The sequence below is a fragment of the Suillus clintonianus genome (assembly GCF_016758775.1).
Source record: "Suillus clintonianus strain FC179 chromosome Unknown DEU56scaffold_41, whole genome shotgun sequence".
NCBI lineage: Eukaryota > Fungi > Basidiomycota > Agaricomycetes > Boletales > Suillaceae > Suillus > Suillus clintonianus.
The window spans coordinates 44078-64606 of record NW_024539265.1 but is presented as its reverse complement, the minus strand read 5'-3'; the positions used below and the strand labels follow the sequence as shown (position 1 = coordinate 64606).

Sequence of the window (20529 nt, the reverse complement as noted above, 5' to 3'; positions counted from 1 at the left end):
AGTCGCTCAGACTGTCACGTAAAGTTGCGAAAGTCCCGTCATCTTCAAGTTCCTGGAGCCTTGCGTGACATTGTGAAGTCTTGTTCTAAGTAACATTGAGAGATGCTATCAATAATGCTATAATTGAAGTGGTAGATTCTGTGAAGGACATGAGAGAAAGATGTTGATGAGCACGTGTGCTACATCGTGATTTGGAATTGCCAACTGTAACACCGGGCGTTTTTGCAACACCGGGCAGTACAGCACAATCTATTGCTGGCTTCCCGGTCACGCTCCGACGGTGGGAGATTCGGGGAGATGACGCCTCAGGCTGAGCGTGGACGACTTGAAACACCTCAACGTTGTCAACTTGCACGCAAGCCAACTGCAAAGTAAACTGCAATGAGTTCTCATTTCGACCAGTCACGCCTTATTCGGACACCTGCTTACCCGTCTCAGGCCGTCAGCGAGAAACTCAGGCGCGAGATCAACCTCAAGCACAGCTTAAACCTCAGTGCGTCGATATCTGCACCTAGAATGAGAACCTGACTGGAGTTCGTTCTGTAGAGGACTACCACGACCTGCATGCGTACTCGGTGTCCAATTACTCCTTCTGGCTCGACCTCTGGCAATTTATGGGCATTTTGTCCTCTGTTCCCCCAGATCCCACCAAGGTATGTCCACTCATGTCGGGCTTGTTTCCTCATGACATCGAACATCACTACAGATAGTCCAAAAGGGCAAATACGAAGAGGTCCCCGAATGGTTTCCCGGAGCGCGCCTCAACTACGCGGAGAACCTTCTCTATCGAGACGACGACGGTATCGCCTGCACAGCAGGTAATGAACTCGGAGTCGTGACACATTACACCTTCCGCCAGCTAAGGGAGATGGTGCGCAAAATGGCAGCCGCAATGCGCGTGAATGGATTGAAGGTTGGAGATAGGGTTGCGGGTGAGCGAAGGTCGAGTTTGCCACGAATTGTTAACCTTGAATGGTCGCAGCCATCATCGCCAACTCCATCACTGCTGTGGTAGTTGCTCTTGCAACTTCCAGTGTAGGGGCAATATTTTCCAGTACTGCAACTGACATGGGCACTCAGGTTAGCTTTATCGTATTTCTCATAGATTCGCACGACGCTCCACCTTGACTAGGGCATACTTGATAGGTACAGACAGATCAAACCAAAGTTCATTTTTACAGAAACGGAGATTGTTTATGCCGGGAAGACCGTCAGCATGGTGCAGAGGGCTTCGGAAGTGGAGCGGGACCTCCGCACATCTGGTGTACAGTGCATCATTACCTTGCCGAGTGTAAAGACGGGAAACACCGTCCCAGAGTCTCTGAACATACCCAATAGGTTTGTCCACGACTCATATTCATTAACGCGTGTTCTCACTTGAACTTTGTTTATAGTGTTACATTGGACTCCTTCCTTGCATCGGGTGATGATCGACCACTGGAATTTGAACAGTTACCTTTCAGTCATCCGCTGTACATCCTATACTCCTCGGGGACAAGCGGGCCGCCGAAATGTATAGTCCACTGTGGTGGAGTACGCCTCCCACTTGTGTCCCATATTCTACCATTTATCTCCATGTGTAGGGCGTCCTCATGAACACCAAGAAGGACTGTATGGTTGGCTTCGACATCCTCCCGACTGATGTCTATTTCCAATATACCACGGTGAGTAATCTCATTGTATTCTGTCTGCGAGGTGAATAGTTCACACTCTACAAGACGGGTTGGATGATGTGGCCATTCTTGCTCTCGGGTCTTGCATGTGGTGCACGCATTATCCTTTACGACGGATCACCATTTCACCCCGACCTCAGGGGTTATCTCAAGTTCATTCATGACCAGGGGTGCGAGAACACCAGCAAACGCGGGCCATTAGTTACTAAACCTCTTTTAGTATCACGGTGTTCGGCACAAGTCCACGCTTCCTGACCGAAGTTCAGATGAGGGGTATCAAACCGCGTATGGTCGGATCATAGCCTTCAGGGTTGATGCTAATTACTTCTGTAGTTGAAATTGCATCCTTTGAAGCTCTTCGTGAGATGACAGTCACAGGAGCTGTAATCACTGCACCTTTGATGGAGTGGACGTACAAGGCGTTTGGTGGGAAGTTGCATATCGGTTCGTCTTCTGGAGGGACAGACGTGTGTTGTGCATGTAAGTTTTCATTGGATCGCCTCTTGTTACCATAAGCTAATACTTCTCAGTTATCACAAGCGTTTTAAGTTTACCGCTACATGCTGGAGGTTGTGTCCAGAGTACCATTCTGTCAACGTGGACTAACTGCATGTTCTACACAGAACTTCAAGGCAAATGTCTTGGCATGGCCGTTGAATTATTCGATCCCGCGGGAAACAACATTGAGAACACAGGTCAGCCTGGTGAGCTTGTCATCACACGTCCGCATCCCTCTATACCCGTTTGCTTCTGGGGCGACGAGTCTGGCAAAAAGTTCCGACAAGCATATTATGAGACGTACCCAGGTAAATTCTTGTGGTTTCGTTCAGATATCAACGTGCATGCTCACGTTTATGCGGTGCACAGGAGTCTGGCGCCAAGGCGATTTTGTAGTCAAAAATCCGAAGACGACAGGGTTCCTCTTCCTAGGGCGGAGGTACCAGCCACTCTCGGGTATTATTATATGCAAACTGATCTGACCATTCCCGCAGCGATGGCGTACTCAACCCCTCTGGTGTCCGTTTTGGCTCAGCGGAGATCTACACTGTCCTAGAGTCTTTCTCTGACGAGCTCGATGATTCACTCTGTGTCGGGCAACGCAGGACTCAGGACCCTGACGAGCGTGTCCTCCTATTTTTGAAGATGCGCTCCGGACGTACTCTCACGCCTGCCCTCATCGACCGCATCAAGAGCGCGATCAGGACTAGCCTCAGCCCGAGGCACGTCCCAGCCTATGTATTCGATACCAAGGATATCCCTGTACGTGGTGGTATATTCGCTGAATATCACGATTCTCACTACCGTGCAGTATACCGTAAACGGCAAGAAAATCGAGATTGCGGTGAAGCAGATTGTGTCGGGGTCGAATCTGAAGCCGAGTGGGACGGTGGCGAACCCTGAGTCGCTTGAACTGTACTATAAGTACAGGGACATCGAAAGTGTGGTAGGCGCGAAGACGATGGCGAAGCTCTAAATGTAGACTTTGATATCAGAAGGTTGGGTCCTCCTATTGTATATTAACTTGTGAGCACAGCCATTTTGCGTGACTATATCTGATAATTCTGGGGTGTGAATGAGGAGCGTCAAGACCACATTCAACATTGTGCTTTTTGGGCCATCTATAGGTGCTAGTGTCGCTCCTCATTTCAATGACCATACCACAAATGCGGGTGTGTGGTGATCGAAGTTACATTACACCAAACACTTCATGCTCATGATATTACTCTTGTGTAAGAGGGTCGGACTGTCGTCCGTTATGTCAAAGGTACTAGTTATACCGAAGACTGGACTATTCAGTATCGCACTGGACAGTATTTATGTACATCATGCAAGCCGGCAGTGCTTATATCTTGTCATTCATTGTCATATAGTACGTGAGACTTCCGTTGCAGCATGTTCCTGCCCACTCACAAGTGTTGATTTTTATCAAGGTACAGGTCCGCTACCATGGGATAAACACGTGAGTTAAAGGCAGTACATATCAATAACTTTGAAGGGCGGAGATACTGCATTATCCACCTTGGAATTAAGGCTGAGGAGGATTAATTTGCAATGCGGAGACAGCATGGGCCAAGCTTATCAGTACCCAAGTCATGCAGTATTCGCTAAGTCTCCCACCGCTGGTGATTCTTGATTCGCTTCTTCCCGTTCCCCTCGTGCCCCCGCGGCACTATGCCATGGTATGTTTTTACCTCAGCTTCTTGTGTCCTTATTGAAAGCTTGTAAGCGCTAGCTAGCCTACATCATCTCAACGGACGCGCCGTGATGCGCCGTAGCAGTTGTCTTGTTTGCGTAAAGCATGCATTGTAGCGACTTCAGGCAGGCAGGTCAAGTAATGGGGCACTTCAAGTCAGTCTGTGCTGGAACAATGCACTAATCATCACCTGGGCCGCGGTATCTCACAAATATTAACTACTAGTATCATAGCAAGATCCCTTCACGACGTCCTCATCTTGCATACTACGGAATTATCTATGTGGTCACTTCAGCATTACGACTACCAGCCTAATGCCGCTTGTACCCCTGAACCTGCAGGACTCGCATGGGCTGTTAATATCAGACAACTGACATTAAACGAATACATAAAGGTTCCTGAATTCTTCGAATGTCAAGTTGTTTACTTGTCCACTAGGTAATGGCCAGGGCATGGGCAACACCCGCCCAGACATGAAGGTACGCACCTTCACCGAGATACGTCTCTCTGCCCTCCTTTACACCACCAACGTTCCTTATTTCCCCGGTGGGGTCACTCTGGAACTCTATCACCATCTCCTTGTTCAACAGCACGGTGCCTCGATGACATCAATGACGATACGACTTCGCCGTGGGGTTTTTCTCATCCTTCCGAGTCACAAACCGTTATTGCTCTTTAGAAAATTGCCCCTCTCCCTTTTGTATGCTGATGACCTCGATGACATCATTTCTCCATACGATGAGGTGCTGCATCTCTTCACTCTTGAGCTCATACATGATACCTCCTGTGTCCGCCCTCATTACGATAAACATTGCTATCATCTCGACTCTGCCGTGAGGTACTCCACCAAGGCACCCATGCTGAACAATTTCGCCATGCGCTTTTTAGGCCCGATGTGATACATTCCACAACAGCGACAACCTTGACGAAGCCTTCGTTATGTTTCGTTAATCACTTGAATTGAGGGCATAGGACCACTCAAACCGCCATTTTAATTCATACAAGGCCATTGTTTGACGCCTGTTCCATCGCCTCGGATTGGTCGTGTAGAGGGATGCGCGGCATTTCAGGACCAATTCCTAGCACCATATGCCTCTCAGCCATCGAATGTCCTGCCCATCTGCAGGTGAAGTAATTCTGGTGGGAAAGCCGTGCAAAGGTAACCTGTCCCAATGAAATGTAGGAATGTATCATTGTCCTGGCGCGTGCCAGAGCTACAGTATAAAGGCAAGAGGAGGGTGTTAACTTTCCACTCAACTCAACAGAAGATAAATCATCTTAGCATACTCTTCCCAACAAACATGAAATTCATCTCACTCACCTCTTTCATCGTGTCTGTCGCGGTGATGACTGGCGTGGCTACCGCGTACAACCCCATCGGCCAGTCTTGTGACACCCCCGGTGAGTGCTCTTGCCACAGACTCGTGGACTTCGGGGCATGCGGATATTTGACAGAGTGCTGATGGCTGCTTGCAGATGTTTCTGACTGCGGACAGGACGCGAGCCTGAACGACGGGAATCCGTTCGTTTATGAATGTTCACCAACCGCATACGAGTACGTGTACGTTGTAGGCTGCTCCTGCCCCACTTGCTGTATCACCACACAATTTGGTGAGGCGTACTGCATTTGAAAGTGAGAAGTGAGCGCTGTTTTTCCTCGATGACTAGTCTGAGTGCTGATGAGTTTGCTTTCGCAAGAGAGATTGTGCGTGGAATAACGTACCGTGATACGTGAGAGGAATATAGAAGGAGTGTTGTATCCCGGTCAATAATAAATTGTGTATGGAACTAGTAATTATAAAAGAAGATGTAAGTTTAGTATGAGCGGTTTGCATCTAGACGGACGGACTTTGCGTTCACTTTACTACATTAGTAACGAAGCATAAACAACATTCGCAGTCTCTCTCTCCTCAACGTTCAACGTTCAACTGCGGGCAACCGGAGTACGAAAACAGCACAGGTGGAGCGCGCACATGGCGTCAACGCCATATTGGAAATCACTCCGTCCTTACAATATGTGGAAGTTGTGTTTGAGGGGAGTTATGGTGCAGGAGTCGATGTACCTGAGATTTGCATTTTTATCCCACATCTTAATGTTCGTCGTGGCACAAGAACCACTTCAATTTGTTTCAAGAAATAAAATTACATGGGGGTTCGACATGTAACAAAAGTACTTAGCTATAGGACTCCGTGCAGAAATGTGTGGTTTGGTAGAAACAGACTCTTGGGACGCGTGACCTCGTGAACGAGGATGCCCACAAGGCATAGATCGATTATGATATGCGAATCACTGCAAATACGATATGCTGTTCCAAGGGAATATTCCTGCACAATGTCTTCACATCTTTAACGCTGTGACAGCACGTCTAGTCCAATCTTCCTGAAACATCAACCAAATTGTCATAAAAATTCAAACTATCTGACCAGACATCGTCGTCGATGAACCACATAGAAGCTATTACACTGCGAAATCCAGAGAATTGAATGGCTGCAGCGAGTTGAACCGCCTCATGAGGATCCGGTCGTTGCCCACGATGGCGTGGCGACGACTAGAATGCAAACTCTGGATTCTGTAAGGGAGTCCGTATAATGTCTTGGATCATTGACAGTCTGCTGTGGATTATGAAGGAGGACTCGAACGGCTGTTTCGATGCGACATTCTATGGCAGGCCAGATGAAGCCCCTGTTATCGGTTTAATGAGTCGACTCGGAATGCTCCCTTGGACTGTTACATCGTCGATGTACATTTCAGGAAGTGCGCGACACGCCGAGAGACGACATCTTACTCGGCGGCGACATACCGAAGTTCCTTCTCTCTGTCTGGGGTCCAGGATTCCGACCTGATGCAGGAAGTTCACCCAGAAGTAAGGGGAAGCGTTCCAGGTCCAGAATACCGTGTACAGTAGTCGTCAAAGCGCCATGACGAACACTGCACGGGATGGCATTAATTGTAGAGGATGAAGTGGCCTCTATGACCACATCGTCGGAAACAGTGGGAAGAAATAACGTGCTGATCCATGCGGTCTGATGACGGGGGCAACTAATGCCGAGTCTGTGCCAGTGAGCCATGTTGTAGCTGCTCGGCGGAGGCTGCCATGACTTTTCAGCACGAAGATTGTCCCGAAAGATCGCATCAGATTCTTGAGGGAGTTGTGTTTATTGGTTGTGAATAAAGCTTATAGTAAAGCTTATAGTAAAGCCTCTTCCAAGTCTGATGTTTGACAGAATGGAACACTGTCCGTCTGAGGCTTTGGCATATACTTCATTACTTACTAGTCTTTTCTAATAGCCAGCCGCCTAGGCTGTGTAGCATCAAGGTCGAAGACACTCGCGGCGGCGGCGGCGGCGGCACAGCAATGATTATGCCAGGGTTGCCACTCGCGTTCATCTCTTGTCAGACGACGTCGGTCCTGACGTTTCGGCCCTACTGACGTTGATATTTCAGACTGTCGAGTAAAGGTGTAAAAGTCCTATTACCTCTTGATCATGAGTGCATGAGCGCTGAGCCTAGGTGTCAATTTCAACATCTAACGACATTCAAACTCAGCTACAATCCCTTATCACACGGTCTATAACTCCTACTACTACATCTTTGCGAGGCCAGACTCCAAAGTAATCGTTACACATCGTGCCCCGCGAGTGCGGCGGTGTCCCATGTGTGCGCTACTCCAGGGCACGCCTGTCGCACCGCCGCACTCGCGGATGATCATCTATCATAATAGAATCGGACGGATCTCGTTTCATCCGCCACGCCACAACTTATAAACCGAGGCTACACATCTCATCCAGACTCGCCAAGCTCACGACAGTAGTCTTTCATTCAAATCAACCAATGCGGCACGATCCCAGCCAACTCATGAGTTTCAGATCTCAATTGACGAGGCACATGTCATCTGAAGGCGTCCCACAGTGATAGAAGCTTGAACTAAAAGTAGGAGCGCCATCACTTTGGAAATTCTAGGGTACTGCATAATCTACTACTTCGGAATTAGGAGGGAGTTATTTGCAATCTGGAGACCAGCATGGGCCGAACTCCTCTGTCAAGCAAGACTCTTTGGTACATCTCCCATCGCGCGGCCCATGCTCATTTTTTGATTCGCTGCAGATATCATCTTCTCCCGTCTACTCGTGCCCATCCATGACGTTAAGGGCGACTTCTGCGGAGGAACGGTACGACGCAAAAGATTTTTCCTCAACTTCCCTGTGTCCCCACTGTCAGATCTCCCACAAGTTATCTGATTGCAAGCTACCTACCTCCGATTTGACATTGGCAGTTGTTGATGTACCTTGTGGAGCACAACGATTCGAATAACGGCACTTCCAATGCGTATGCACAGGGGTGAATGCGCTGATGCATCACCCGGATCGCGAACGCTTCGATTGAATTGGCAACTGCCAACCTAAAGCATCTCATTGATACTGATATGATCCGCTTCGCGACCCGCTTGTCGTCCGCCCGCCGGGATACGTTATGGCGGCCTCGCTTATACCTCGCTTATGCGCTACATGTCACGGACTTATGCGGCAAGTTGTTGTCCCGGTGTCTTAAAGCCTCCTGAATTCCTCGTAGCTAGGCAAAGCGCTTAGCTGGCTTATACTTGGCAACCTTTCAAGAGAGGGGCTCTTCCATTGGTGGCATACGCATTCGACGAAATGTACTTCATCCCTGACCCTCTATTGCACCTGCGGCGCCCGTAAGTATCGCCTCGACAGACAAGCTTGGGAACTTTGTTTTGAACAGCAGCATGACCCTGACGACATCGAAGAAACCTCACTAGGAAAGCATGTACCTTTTTTTCCGCCGTGATGCATTTTTCTTTCGTCCGAGGGACTGTCACTGCACTTTGGATAGCTAGGCTCTCACACTTTGACTGCGTTTTTCAGATCTTGACTGACTTGATGACCTCGATGAAGCTATTTCTCTGTTTTGAGGAAGCGCTGCATCTCTTTGCTATCAGATTTATGTCTTCTGCGCCTGATGGGCCTCGACGACCTGGGAAGCGGACTTGTCACATGCTCCAGAATCCCCGATAGCAGTGACATCGAATGTAGCATCAAGCTACATGAGGCAGTGAAGCTGCATCCACGAGCTGAGCGGTACCATGCCGACATTCTCGACACTGCACTGCACTGCAGGCGTGGTGGATAAAATCTTGACGAAGCCAACCCCGCTGTGAGATTCACTCCGACCGTGACGTTATTTGCAGGTTCGGCATGTGAACATGTCCGAGGCTGACTTGATGACCCTAAGGGGTTAATCCTGGCCTCTCAAGCAGTGCTTTATCGTCGACAAACAAAGTTCAAACGTACAGGCAGCACAACTTGGAGTAAGTACAAAAGACGACTTACCAATACGTATTAGCATGACGTTTGATAACGTCTGTATACTGTTGCGCCAAGGACACCTGTACAAGACTGTGCGTAACGTGTACGGGTCGACTACTAATTTACAGTGCTCGCGTCCATGGGAAGTCTGTATACACGATGTTAGTACGTACTAAATGTCGTGCACTTTGAAAAACATTTTGACTCACGTTGACCGCGCAGACTAATTCTTGCATGCTTCTGACCGTCTTTGGTGGCCAGATATCTATTAAATCCGTTGCCAATGGAGTCTCGCTTTCCTAAAAAGTCGATCGCCCGCGAAGCCAGCTGCAGGGTTCCTCGCATCCGAGACCGACCCACTCAGCCTCGTATGCATGGTTAGTGCTCAAGGCGTATTTACGATATCTTATACCTTGTATTGCAATGGGAGCCAATATCATGGCGGCACGAGGTGCGGTTATATGAGATAAGCAGTCTGGCATGGGGTCATTGGCTTTTTGGCCACTGCTTCTAGAGGTCGCCCCACTATTGCAACCCCATTGTGCTTATTTGAATCTTTGGGTTCAAAACTTCATCTCCCGGATGAACTTCCTGATTGCCGTGAAGCCAATTCGTCATCTTCCAATCACCAAAGCGGTCTGAAGCGCTCAGCTGGAGAACAAACTGCTTTGAAGATTGGTGCGCACCCAATTATAGACCTTCTAGAATACAGAATACCTTCCTGATAACTCCGCGAGCGCTGATGAAGATCCGATTGTCAAAGACTCCCATGCTAAGTACCTGCACTCTGAAGCTATGCCAACATTAATGTCTCTTCTCAACTTCGGACTAAAAAGGAGAAACTCAATCAATTGATTGCCTCTGGCTTTATCTCCCGGTACTTAAGTACGTGTAAACTAGAGCAGCTACTAGGCACTGTCTGGTGATCACGGATATACGTACACGGTAGATACAAGAAAGCTGTATAAAAATCACATCAAAGTCTATGGTTGTGAGGCGATGTTGATATTGATGTTGATGGCGTCTATTATGTATGCAAAAGAAAGCAAGAAGCAAAGTGTGAGCTATAATAATCACGCTATATCACCACGAGGATAAACGAAGGACAAGAGTTGGAAGGTTTCGTGGCATGCGATAGCGATTGAATATCCATCCACCTGGGATTATCCGATGTGGTATGTACATTTGCAGGAAAAAATTGGATCATAGGATCGATCCGGGAAAGCATGCAGGTCATGCCGGTCGTTAGGTCGTTTGAGAGAAGTGATGGGAAAGTCCGATTGGAGAGCTTTGCCCTTTAGTGACCCTTCTTCTTCTTCGCACCGCCAATGACCCCACCAGCATTGGTAATCAGCTTCTGGAGTTCGCCAGCCTCGTTGAGCTCGCGGATGGTATCCATCGAGCCGACGGGTTTGCCACCAATAAGCATTAGAGGAAGCTCGGTTGAAGATGTGAGGCGGTGTAACAAAGGAATCAGAACATCTGCGTCCTCTGGAACACGTAAAATCATGAGCAACTAGCAAGCTCGAGTCGGGCAATCCGTTTACCTCGTTGATCAACTTCAAAAATGGCCGGAGGCGGCCGTAAGTCCATATTTGAAATTATTTGTTTTATTTCCCTAGAATTTGCATGGTGGAGCTGGAACGCATGGTGACCATCAGGATGACGCTACGACAAAGGGAGGCGAATAATCGACGAACCTTGGTGAACAACATAACAGGATAGCGAGACCACACATCTTGCACGATTTGGTTTACTTCATATGCGGCGCGCGGACTACGAGTGTCGAAGTCAAGGACGAGCTGGGGGTCAATAGGTTGGCTTGGGTCTATTGACCGAGGAATCATGTTTTGTGGTAGTGCTGCTACGAAAGCAGCTACTGCTGCAAGTTCCTGCATCTCGTCCAGTTTGACCTGAGGACGGTTGGCATTGCTGACGGTCTTTCTTTGTGAACTTGAAGGTAGACGGAAGAGCCTAGACGATGGGGGATGATCGTCTTTGTCTTGAGGATGCGAACCATGTGTACCTGGGTGTCCGAGAGCGTCGGAATGAAGCGCTATTGGGGCAAGGTCTAATGAAGGCCTTGCGATGAAAAAGATATAGAATGATACAACGATAAGCCCAAGAAGAGCCAGTGACGTGGCTCTGTGGTTCAATGGCTTTCGCTGGTACTGCAGAGAGTGGAGAAGGGAGGTGACGGGGAGTGTCGACATGGTGACCTAAAGAGGGGGTCGATCGGGGGAGGGGAAGGTAAAAGAGTGTGGAAGAGTGCTTGATATAAAGGAATGATAAAGGAATGGTAAGTGAATGAAAGTTTTGGTCGGTTATTCCAAAAGCAAGGCCGACAATGAAAACCGTGTTCAGGTCTCTTGATCTTCTATTCGGTTCGACCCTTGAAACCAATTTGGCAATTTTGTTGATCCCATATTTAGTATACCGCTCCGTAAAGCAGCCGATCGCACAGTGACAGCACAACTGTAACGATGTTATCTTCACACTAAGGGTATCCCTGATGGCGACTGCCAGTTCCCCCGTGCAACGGAACGCCCATTCAAACAACGTTGACCGTGGCTGGTGTGCGGCGAGGCCTACTCCAACGTGTGAATATTACCTTTGATGCCACCAAGGTTTCACCGTGACTCGCCGCTGAGCTTGGAAACACTCATCAGAGGAACGTCCTACCTAAGGCTAGCCTGACAGGATACGCCGCTGTCTTTGATCATGACGATTACTTACCCCAGTTAACTCATACCGTCCACACGCTTATCTCCTATGTACCTTATATTTTTCGGTGGCGCCTAAATTATCGCCATCAGGTAGCTTCTTTTCCAATCCTGTCCTTCCTGCCGTCAGTGTGCACAGGAGGGGGGCGGGTGTGTTAATCATATGTGTTCCCTATAGGCACACCTTGGAAGGTGCATGAGAACTTGGACGTACTACGCCCTTGAATTTTATGGTCTTCAGATTCGTTATCTTTAATGCTCTAATAATATGTTAGGCCCAGGCCCTATCAATATGATCACAATCTGCCGAAAATCAATTTGCATTCCTCACCGTATGGTTTCTTGACGGGCCACCGTCTACGGCGGCACTTCAAGACACCCTTGACACCGTGAACAAAGGTCATTCGAGACCGCCTGCCGCAAGCGCTCGCACTTCGGCTATTTTCGTCCAGGCCCAGACTATTGACTTTTCCCTTCCCCTTCCTGCCCTTTGCCTGCCCCTGCTGAGCATTCGCTGGCACATGCTGGCACCCGCTTGGACGCTCTTGGGCTCGTCACACCTGTCAACCGGTAAATTGGCATGGATAATAAGTTACATAATACCCAAAAATAGATCCACCGCAAACTCCTGCTTGGATGAACAAGACAACACAATAGCAGTACACATAAGTAGGTTGACAATGTTAACAATACAGTACCTGAACCCATCCAAGCAACATGTGTGCGACATCCATCACACGAGATGACGTGAATCCTACTGCGTCTCCTGTTCCTTCACGATATCCTCCCTTACCGTCATCCCCGCGTTCTCGAACATCTTCTTCAGCTTGCCTTGCGCACGCAACGTGTGCAAGTCGTCGCTTCCGCCGAGTTCTTGCCCATTCAGGATGATATTGGGGAACGTGGAATGATCAGTGAGACGGGTAAGAATGAGTTTTATGAAATCCTCATCGTCTGTAAAAGATCAGCCGTATGCCTCATGAAGGTAAGCATAGCCACGACATACCTCGAAGATCAACTTCGATGATTTTAGGGGGAGGAGAAAGGTTATACGTTTCCAATAGCTTCTTAGCTCTTTTTGAAAACCTACGTAGAACCGGAAGCATAATACATGAGGCTACCACACACATCACAATAGAAGAGGACATACGGGCAAAATGTCTAGCACAGACACAGCATCAGAACCACGTACAGGATCCGGTGAATCGAAGCGCACATACCTTCGAGAATACGATGAGGGGATATTCTTCTCTTAGCTTTCTCATATGAGATTTCCAATCCGGTTGGTCGCCACCGAGATACACAGTCAGATCGATCGGCGTAACATGGTCCACTTTTACTGAATGTGACAGTATGCGATCGTCATCGCTCGTCACAAAATGCAGTAAGCCATATATCTCCTCCACTGGTGGACCCTTGACTAGCGAAACGATATTGGCACGGGAAAGCGAAGAGATCCCTGAGACCTGGAGAGGAGGTAGGGACCATGGTGTACTAAAGAACAGGAAAAACGCAAACAGAAGTACGGGGAGGAGGAAAAGGCGACGACGGCGGAAAGATGAGCATGTGAAGCGGCGGGGAGAGTCGCTTGCCATTTTGTCGTTTTGGGAGGCGCAGATCCTGTTGCAACGACTTGGCAGTGAATTCAAGTGCGAGCCTGGTGGTTCCAGTATGATGAATCACTACTCTGGCTGACACGAGCTGGCACGCTCGCAGGGAAATGCAATGAATTTGAAAGAGTGAGACGGGTTCTCAGGCTTACGGACAAGATTGACCGAGACCAGATTGTGAAACACAATGAACGAGGGGATAAAAGCAGTCTCAGGACCAGTGTTCAGATGTTTTACTTATCTGAGGAGGAGAACAACCATGGACGGGGCTTGTGACGTGGAATTTGAGGTGGGTCTGCTCAGTGCTGTGCAACACGTTCTGGAAGCTTCAATTGTGGCTTGTGGGAGAACTGAATGCTCGGTGCCGCCTGTCAGCGCTCCGAGCTGTGGCAGTACTTTGAACCAGCTTCCGCGACCTCTGGGGTCACAAAATTGTCGCAAGGTAATTTTACACTTGGACTACTATAGATGCGCACTACCAAGGCAAAGATAGCTGGCCACGGCCTGTACATAGAAATAACCCAGGCCTCTGAGGGAACGATGCGGACGAGTGCCGGGCCCCGGCTAGTTTGGACGCCGCCCAAAAAGGCAAGTGCCCGCCACGAAAGATGGGGAGCGATGTCAAAAGGTGTCCTGGCGCTGACGTCGATCACGATACGCAGACACCCAGGACAGCGCAGGGCGGTACGGTGTTCCTCACAAGTACCTCATAACACAGGTTCTTCCCATATCATGCCGGTCTCCGTTTTCCGCAACGAAGCTGCTTATTCCAGCAACTTACCAAGTTGTATGTCGTATTACTATCAAGCTCGTACACTCCGACATACACGAATTTCTGTCTGCGTCATGGTGTATCGCTGATCCGCTCAAGCTGCCCAGTTCTGCCGCGACGCATGACATTGAGCGCGCCGATTATCGTTGCTTGGCCGCGCCGAGCCCCGGACCGCTCCACGTGACTATCATGGAGGATCGATTCGATGGGATCCGAGACTGAGTCCGAGTCGTATCACACGCGATCTCATTGATGTTGATTGATTTCATCCGTAGATTATCATAGATATCGGTTTCAACATGGAAAGAAAAATAGATTATGTGGTCTTTGACATGGATGGTGCGTAGAACTTCCAAGTTCCTCAAGTACTCGCGACGAGACGCGTCTTCGACAGGCCTTCTCATCGACACGGAGAGGATATATACCGAAGTCACAAGTACGCTCCATATCACTGTGCTTCTCCATGCAGCTCACACAGATCGCTCAAAGATGATATCCTCGGTCGCTACGGCAAGACCATGACATGGGACATCAAAGCTCAGCTCATGGGCAAATGTACGCTCTCCGATACCTCTGATCTCATTCAACGTAAACACTATCACAGTACGAGTTGAATCCGCGACGCACCTGCTCTCCTGTTTCCCCGGCATCGATATCACAATCGACCAGTATCTCATAGAATCCCAAGAGAAGCTGGATGAGCGGTGGCCAACCGTGCCGCTCCTCCCAGGAGTACAGAAGCTAATCCAGCACCTAGTGAAACACAACGTGCCAATCATAGTTGCCACTGCCTCCTCAAGACGGAACTTTGACCGCAAGTCTGAGAATCTCAAGGAATTCTTTGACTACTTTCAAGGCAACATCGTCTGCGCTGATGATGTAGCAGGCAAGACTACGGGGAAACCTGATCCATATATTTTCCTGCATGCTGCAGGCGTCCTAGGGAAGGCAGTGGGTACCTCGGAGCATTGCACTGAGGCTGAGGCCGTGGAGAGGAGCAAGGGACTCGTTTTTGAAGACGCCGTTTACGGTGTTCAAGCGGGGAAAAGAGCCGGAATGTCAGGTAGGCTGTTGCTTTCAAAGTTGTAATTTAGGGTTTGACGTTCCTTTCAGTCGTCTGGGTACCTGACGAACGCCTTCTGAGCGTTGCGAGTGCCAGCCCATACCTCGCAGATGAAACGCTCACGTCCATCGAGCATTTTAAACCGGAGAAGTGGGGACTTCCGCCTTACGATGCTGAATGACATCACCAGTTGTTAGCTTTTCGGCGCGAGCCGTTACAGTAAGGAATATATCCCAAGGTGTATGAGGGCGTAAGGTGGGATATTGTTTCCATTCGAAACTGATTTACAAATGGATGTAAAGGCTACTCTCAATTGTGGGGTTTTGAGCCTATTATCGCGGTGCCAACAATAGAGCCCAAAGGCCCACGATTGAAAGTTGTCCTTTGTGGCTGCCTTTCCGCATCCACCGCAATCGCATTTTGTTCCAATGCGATCTCCTGCATCACAATAATGCCATAAAGTGCCCCATGCTATGTCATGCTTGCGACTTCCTTTGTAATCTGAGTCATCGACAGTAATGGCGGCCGCATTTGACATGTCTGAGGAAGTGATGGGCGGGTAAGTGAGACTCGTGATTGTTATGGTTGAATCAGAATCTAGCTGTCTTCTATGGTATAGATCGATTGGGCCCTGAAGCTGGGAGTGTGCCATCCTGCATCAAAAATGTCAACACCCTGGATGCGAGTGGACATCGAAGGGACCGCCTTGTTGTGAATCAGTTATTCTCGTACGTAAGTTGTGCTGACGCTGGCTGTTGATTGAATTGAATAGATCACCGAAGAACTTGAGAAGACAAATGACGGTATTATTGATCGTTGACATGGTTTTTTGTTTTGTTTCTTAATCCAGCTTGTTGTCTTCTTAGGCGGCGCCCGTTTCAGACAGTACATTTCGTCGACAGGTTGTCATTGGCAGATGGCAGGTGGCAGAACCTTGGTAGCAAGCGGTAGAAACTCACTGCAGGGCTTTGGATTGGGGATCATGCACATCGACTGCAATGGAACCCTACAGACAACGGAACGTGGGAGTGTGAGCAGTGATTGATCACCTGGTCCCCAGTCACGAACTAGATGCACCCTGGGCCGCGGAAGGTTCGACGGTGTATGTTATAGCAGGTGATGATCGATCGCGGTCATGTCTTCTCGCTCCAGGCCAAGTCTAAACACAGCATGCTGGAGATACCCATGGAAATTTGAAGGGAAAGGTGCGCTTCGAGATCTCGATTAGCTAGTACTGCGCGCCGACAAGAGCAGATTCCACATCTACCCTAAATCAGCGTGCGAGTTCAGGGTGTTCCATCATGTCGGTCCGCCGTCTGCCACCTGCTGATGTTCACTGGGGAGCTTGATATGCGACAAGTAAGATCAGCGAGGCCATGGAAAGGAGCAAGTGCCTCGTTTTTGAAGATGTTGTTTACGGTCTTCAGGAGCCAGACTAACACATACCTGGCAGATGAGATACTCGCATCCATTAAACATTCATTTCAAGTCGGAGGAGTGGGGCTTCTTGCCTTACGATACTGATTGTAAAATGACAGAAGGGGACGTCATTTCCATTGAAACCTGATTTACAAGTGGATATTATATGTTGGTCATACCTTTACTTACCAGACATGCGATATAGCCTGGATTGTACACAGGTTAGAAGTACGAACCAGCTCCTGCGTACGTGCGGGGACCGGCGCGGCTAGCAACTACCTCGTCGCCTGATGAATCATCCTCTTCTAGTGCTAGTGCTTCCGTCTGTAAACGTGCATCCTCGAGGGATCCAGGTCCGAATGCTGGAGAAGGAGGTATGTAGGGCTTCGCATGGACTGCCAAAATCCCCGTAGGTATCTGCGCTTGCAAGTCCTGCTGCTTTGGCACAGGCTGAAATGTCAACTACCCGAATCACCATCAGCACCCAACATCTCACATAAGTAAAATACCCTGACTTACCGAATCATTGATTTTCTTGTAGTGTTTTAAAAACACACCCACACTCTCTAATTCATCCGCGACACGTCCTTTGCGCCCTCTCCCCTCGCGGCCCCGCCCTACTGCAATACCAATCCCACCCTCCTTCATGTCCTCAAGCTCCTTCTTCGCCCATAGTAACCATGCCACAGCCTCCCCGCCCTTCTCATGCACCCCACTCTCTCCTGCGTCAACACCAAGCCACTTGTGCGCGAGCGCCGCATGAAACGCTGTTGCATCTGCAAGGTAGCGGCGCAGCTCTACGCAGACTTCTGCATTGGAGTCTGGGTTAGAAGACGGGGAGGATGGGCGCGCGGAGCCGGGCGTCATGGCAAGTGTACGCGCAGAGGAATATAGCGAAACACACTCGAGATGGAATTTAAATATGAGCGGGATGGAGGGGTGTGATTTGGGAAGCGGAGGGCCAGGGGATACAGCGCTGTCATATGCAGATTTGGAGAGAAACTTGCGGATTGCCAGAGTTTGTGCGTCAGCGAGTGCCATCCTAAAACATAACATCCAAAATGAGATGAAATGAAATGAGGTAGCGCACTTACTTTGCGAGTGCAGCATTGACCTCCTTGCTCAGATCGGGCGGCCTACCCGACGCGCCCTCCCCGGCTGTATCCCAATCCAATAGGACCTTCTCGCTCATATAGGTAAAAATTCCGCTCGCTCTGCACAGCAGGGTCACCGCAAAATTGAGCTTCTCATCCTTAGCCTTTCTCTCGATATCTGAGATCGCCCGGTCATGCTCATAAGAACCAAGACTCGCGACCGTGACACGGGCGAAATTCGACAGCGCAAAGGCGTAAGTGAGCAACGAGGATGCAAGGTCCGCATGTAGCGATACAAGTGCGATCCTTGGGGACGTGTGAAATAGATGTGCGGACAGTGTCGTGCGCCAGCTGAATTCTTTGAATCTCACGCTGGTCAGTCAAAATCACGGCGGATCAAGTGTCGACAGTAGACTCACTGGGTTCAGATTTTAGACGAATGTCTCCAGATGCGACACAGGCCATGATCCCCTGCAGGTACGGGAGGTAGTCATCGAGAACCTAGGGGATATGTTATGTGCGAGCCCCGGATTGGAACAGTAATGCGCACCTTGATCAAGCGTAGATAATCCTTGTCGTCTATTTCAGTGCGTTTGGTCACTTTGAGAATACCGCGCAGGTTCGCTCGGGCCTGGGTGGCTTCAGCAATGTGACTTGCATGTGTATTGGAGGCCGTGCTGTCAACGCAAAAGTCTCCAAAAGAGATGGCGCCGGTGGTTGGGAGTTCGTAAAGATACGTGGTCATTGTGAATTCATCGACGAGGAGAAACAAGCGATTCAACTGGTGCCAGTGGTCTAGGGTCTAGCTTAAGTGTAAAACATAAAAAATGTGATCTGACCCAGGCTCGAACTGAGGACCTTCTGTGTGTTAGACAGATGCGATAACCAACTACGCCATCAGACCGATGAGAATGAGCGGTGTCTAAAAATTCAAAACCAGACTGTCCATGCCAAAGCAAGTGGGCTCACAACATTCCGATTTGCCTATAGCTTGTACCTACTACCCACGTCTCCCCTTGCCAGACCAACTGAAGGAAGACATTCTTATTGGAGGATCTCTGCTTTTCGACTTTGCAATCGCGGCCGAGACATGGGCCTGGAAGATATTCTTGAAGTTCTTCGCATCTCGACAAGTAGCTGCTAAGTATCGCTCGCCAGTGGCGACAGATATTCGAAGCGGAATCACGGATGCGCGCCGTCAAATTTCCCCCAATACTTATACGGTCGCGCGCGTTTTGTTTCAAGACCTGACCCGGCCTGTTTCTGGACAATGGACCCAACCCAACCATCAGCCAACCTGCTCTCTCACAAGCTTCTATAGTGCCTTTGTTGGAGACGGCTCCGACTTCATTGTGACGCTATACATTAGCAAGAACGAGCTTACCTATACCCAACGTTTTCGGGTGCAAGAGGAGATCAAGCGCCCTTTACGCCCGGGTGTTCAGTACTCGCTATGCGCTGCTACGACCCATACTGTCATTGACCTGCCGCAGTACATCACATCGAGGCTCTCATTGATAGCGCTTTTTGGCATTTCCCCCCATTTGCCATGGGTAATAGTGGCGCAAAGATTATACGCAAGGGTGAAAAAATCTCTTGGAAACACTCTAGAAAATAGAGGATGTCCCTCCTGCCGAGGATATCTCGTAGGGCGCAATTGCATTGATTTCATTTGGGTTAAATGCGCCCGCAAATGTCATGCAGTGTCTGAGACTTAGACAATACATGGTCGCAGAGGCGTTCTCTATTCATTTCAACCGGTTCGCGCCATTCTTAAATATCCTTCGTCATGATACTGATGGATGTTTCAAGGACTGGTGGCGTTGATGAAGGCCCCCGCCTTATCTCTTTTGCACGCTAATTCAGAATGAGAAAACAGGTAAGACGCTTATATAACCTTACTTGATAATATATGTGACGATATACAGAAAAGAAGTCTTTGTATTTGGAATACAAAGTTTGCCTTATCTCTCTTCTACGCTGACTGACTTAGATTAGAATCGAAGAACCGGCGAGCCAATGATATTGGAATATAAAGCTTTCATGCATAACAACGCAAAAGCACCGCAATCCACGTAACGCACGACAAAGAACACACTGATTCTCTCGTCCACGCCGCCATGAGGCTTTCCACAGTGTATAGCTTATCTCCAAAATTGTGGTCATCCGTAAGTACAAGTCTTTTTGTCAGGTCCAAAAGTTACACCCCTATTTCACGTGATTCACGGGCACATTACTTGTATTACGGCTTGACTAAACAATAACAATGTTGCTAGGTAGTCTCCCCTAGAAGACCAAGAGAAAACAACTACCTTGTTGCTGCACAACAGCTTTTTTGGCGTTCAGACATTTCGTGTGAGGTTTATTCATATCTGATAAACAGGGCCATCAGCTTGAACCGGCATACTCCTATGCATCATACTTATTTGGAGATTTGTTTAAAGCACTAGAATATCTAGCACGAACGCCTCCTTCTTACATCCACCACATTATCCGCTCATACACCAGTCCCTGAACATGACCTTAGTCTCAAATGATCCCAGTTTCTGGCCGCAAATCGCCTTTAATCGGGTTGGTAGCTATTTTGTAGGTTCGTAGAGAGCAAATTGGTGATATCTCACTTTATATCTGACTGTTGTCTTGCAGTTGCATCCTC

The 20529-nt window shown here is 48.9% G+C and overlaps 7 protein-coding genes and 1 non-coding gene across 8 annotated transcripts; 3 read left to right on the top strand and 5 right to left on the bottom strand.

Moving 5' to 3' along the window:
- The first annotated feature begins 169 nt into the window (after positions 1 to 169).
- Positions 170 to 3224, top strand: DEU56DRAFT_806990 (uncharacterized protein). The gene is made up of 15 exons (XM_041353370.1): positions 170 to 493; positions 547 to 653; positions 707 to 932; positions 983 to 1080; positions 1133 to 1338; positions 1395 to 1533; positions 1584 to 1664; positions 1719 to 1843; positions 1894 to 1958; positions 2007 to 2153; positions 2204 to 2242; positions 2297 to 2479; positions 2541 to 2610; positions 2666 to 2933; positions 2983 to 3224. Exons 1-15 carry the CDS (start codon positions 382 to 384, stop codon positions 3145 to 3147), a joined length of 2031 nt encoding a protein of 676 aa, XP_041207830.1. The 5' UTR covers positions 170 to 381; the 3' UTR covers positions 3148 to 3224.
- A 1944-nt stretch (positions 3225 to 5168) lies between these two features.
- On the top strand, positions 5169 to 5498 carry DEU56DRAFT_887955 (uncharacterized protein; the record flags this gene model as incomplete). Its single annotated transcript, XM_041356233.1, has 2 exons — positions 5169 to 5268; positions 5344 to 5498. 2 exons carry the CDS (start codon positions 5169 to 5171, stop codon positions 5496 to 5498), a joined length of 255 nt encoding a protein of 84 aa, XP_041207829.1.
- Positions 5499 to 6233: 735 nt separating this feature from the next.
- On the bottom strand, positions 6234 to 6401 carry DEU56DRAFT_737875 (uncharacterized protein; the record flags this gene model as incomplete). Its single annotated transcript, XM_041348617.1, has 1 exon — positions 6234 to 6401. A coding segment is annotated over one exon (168 nt), but the record flags the coding sequence as incomplete, so codon positions are not given.
- Positions 6402 to 10489: 4088 nt separating this feature from the next.
- On the bottom strand, positions 10490 to 11405 carry DEU56DRAFT_737751 (uncharacterized protein; the record flags this gene model as incomplete). The annotated part of the gene is made up of 3 exons (XM_041348609.1): positions 10490 to 10683; positions 10740 to 10830; positions 10893 to 11405. The coding sequence occupies 3 exons, from the start codon at positions 11403 to 11405 to the stop codon at positions 10490 to 10492; spliced, it is 798 nt and encodes a 265-aa protein (XP_041207827.1).
- Positions 11406 to 12669: 1264 nt separating this feature from the next.
- DEU56DRAFT_737662 (thioredoxin-like protein) lies at positions 12670 to 13510 on the bottom strand (the record flags this gene model as incomplete). The annotated part of the gene is made up of 4 exons (XM_041348601.1): positions 12670 to 12869; positions 12922 to 13001; positions 13066 to 13076; positions 13136 to 13510. The coding sequence occupies 4 exons, from the start codon at positions 13508 to 13510 to the stop codon at positions 12670 to 12672; spliced, it is 666 nt and encodes a 221-aa protein (XP_041207826.1).
- Positions 13511 to 14344: 834 nt separating this feature from the next.
- Positions 14345 to 15906, top strand: DEU56DRAFT_391520 (HAD-like protein). The gene is made up of 7 exons (XM_041345983.1): positions 14345 to 14636; positions 14692 to 14733; positions 14787 to 14852; positions 14902 to 15360; positions 15411 to 15610; positions 15663 to 15821; positions 15877 to 15906. The coding sequence occupies exons 1-5, from the start codon at positions 14597 to 14599 to the stop codon at positions 15539 to 15541; spliced, it is 738 nt and encodes a 245-aa protein (XP_041207825.1). The 5' UTR covers positions 14345 to 14596; the 3' UTR covers positions 15542 to 15610; positions 15663 to 15821; positions 15877 to 15906.
- Positions 15907 to 16821: 915 nt separating this feature from the next.
- On the bottom strand, positions 16822 to 18741 carry DEU56DRAFT_806960 (uncharacterized protein). The gene is made up of 5 exons (XM_041353369.1): positions 18424 to 18741; positions 18293 to 18374; positions 17874 to 18231; positions 17299 to 17821; positions 16822 to 17241 (listed from the first exon to the last, which is right to left on the bottom strand). Exons 1-5 carry the CDS (start codon positions 18616 to 18618, stop codon positions 17002 to 17004), a joined length of 1398 nt encoding a protein of 465 aa, XP_041207824.1. The 5' UTR covers positions 18619 to 18741; the 3' UTR covers positions 16822 to 17001.
- DEU56DRAFT_t64 lies at positions 18704 to 18777 on the bottom strand. Its single transcript has one exon. It is a non-coding gene; the product is annotated as a tRNA-Val (tRNA).
- Positions 18778 to 20529: the final 1752 nt, after the last annotated feature.

Bases quoted from the DNA above. Each gene is read 5' to 3' on its own strand.
- DEU56DRAFT_806960 (XM_041353369.1), bottom strand. From the start codon at position 18,618: ATGACCACGTATCTTTACGAACTCCCAACCACCGGCGCCATCTCTTTT. The intron at 18,375-18,423 runs GTGCGCATTACT...CATATCCCCTAG, and splicing joins ATTATCTACGCTTGATCAAG to GTTCTCGATGACTACCTCCC. The intron at 17,242-17,298 runs GTAAGTCAGGGT...TGATTCGGGTAG, and splicing joins ACAAGAAAATCAATGATTCG to TTGACATTTCAGCCTGTGCC.
- DEU56DRAFT_391520 (XM_041345983.1), top strand. From the start codon at position 14,597: ATGGAAAGAAAAATAGATTATGTGGTCTTTGACATGGATG. The intron at 14,637-14,691 runs GTGCGTAGAACT...CGTCTTCGACAG, and splicing joins TGTGGTCTTTGACATGGATG to GCCTTCTCATCGACACGGAG. The intron at 15,361-15,410 runs GTAGGCTGTTGC...CGTTCCTTTCAG, and splicing joins GAAAAGAGCCGGAATGTCAG to TCGTCTGGGTACCTGACGAA.
- DEU56DRAFT_806990 (XM_041353370.1), top strand. From the start codon at position 382: ATGAGTTCTCATTTCGACCAGTCACGCCTTATTCGGACACCTGCTTAC. The intron at 494-546 runs GTGCGTCGATAT...TTCGTTCTGTAG, and splicing joins CAAGCACAGCTTAAACCTCA to AGGACTACCACGACCTGCAT. The intron at 1,844-1,893 runs GTGCGAGAACAC...AACCTCTTTTAG, and splicing joins AAGTTCATTCATGACCAGGG to TATCACGGTGTTCGGCACAA.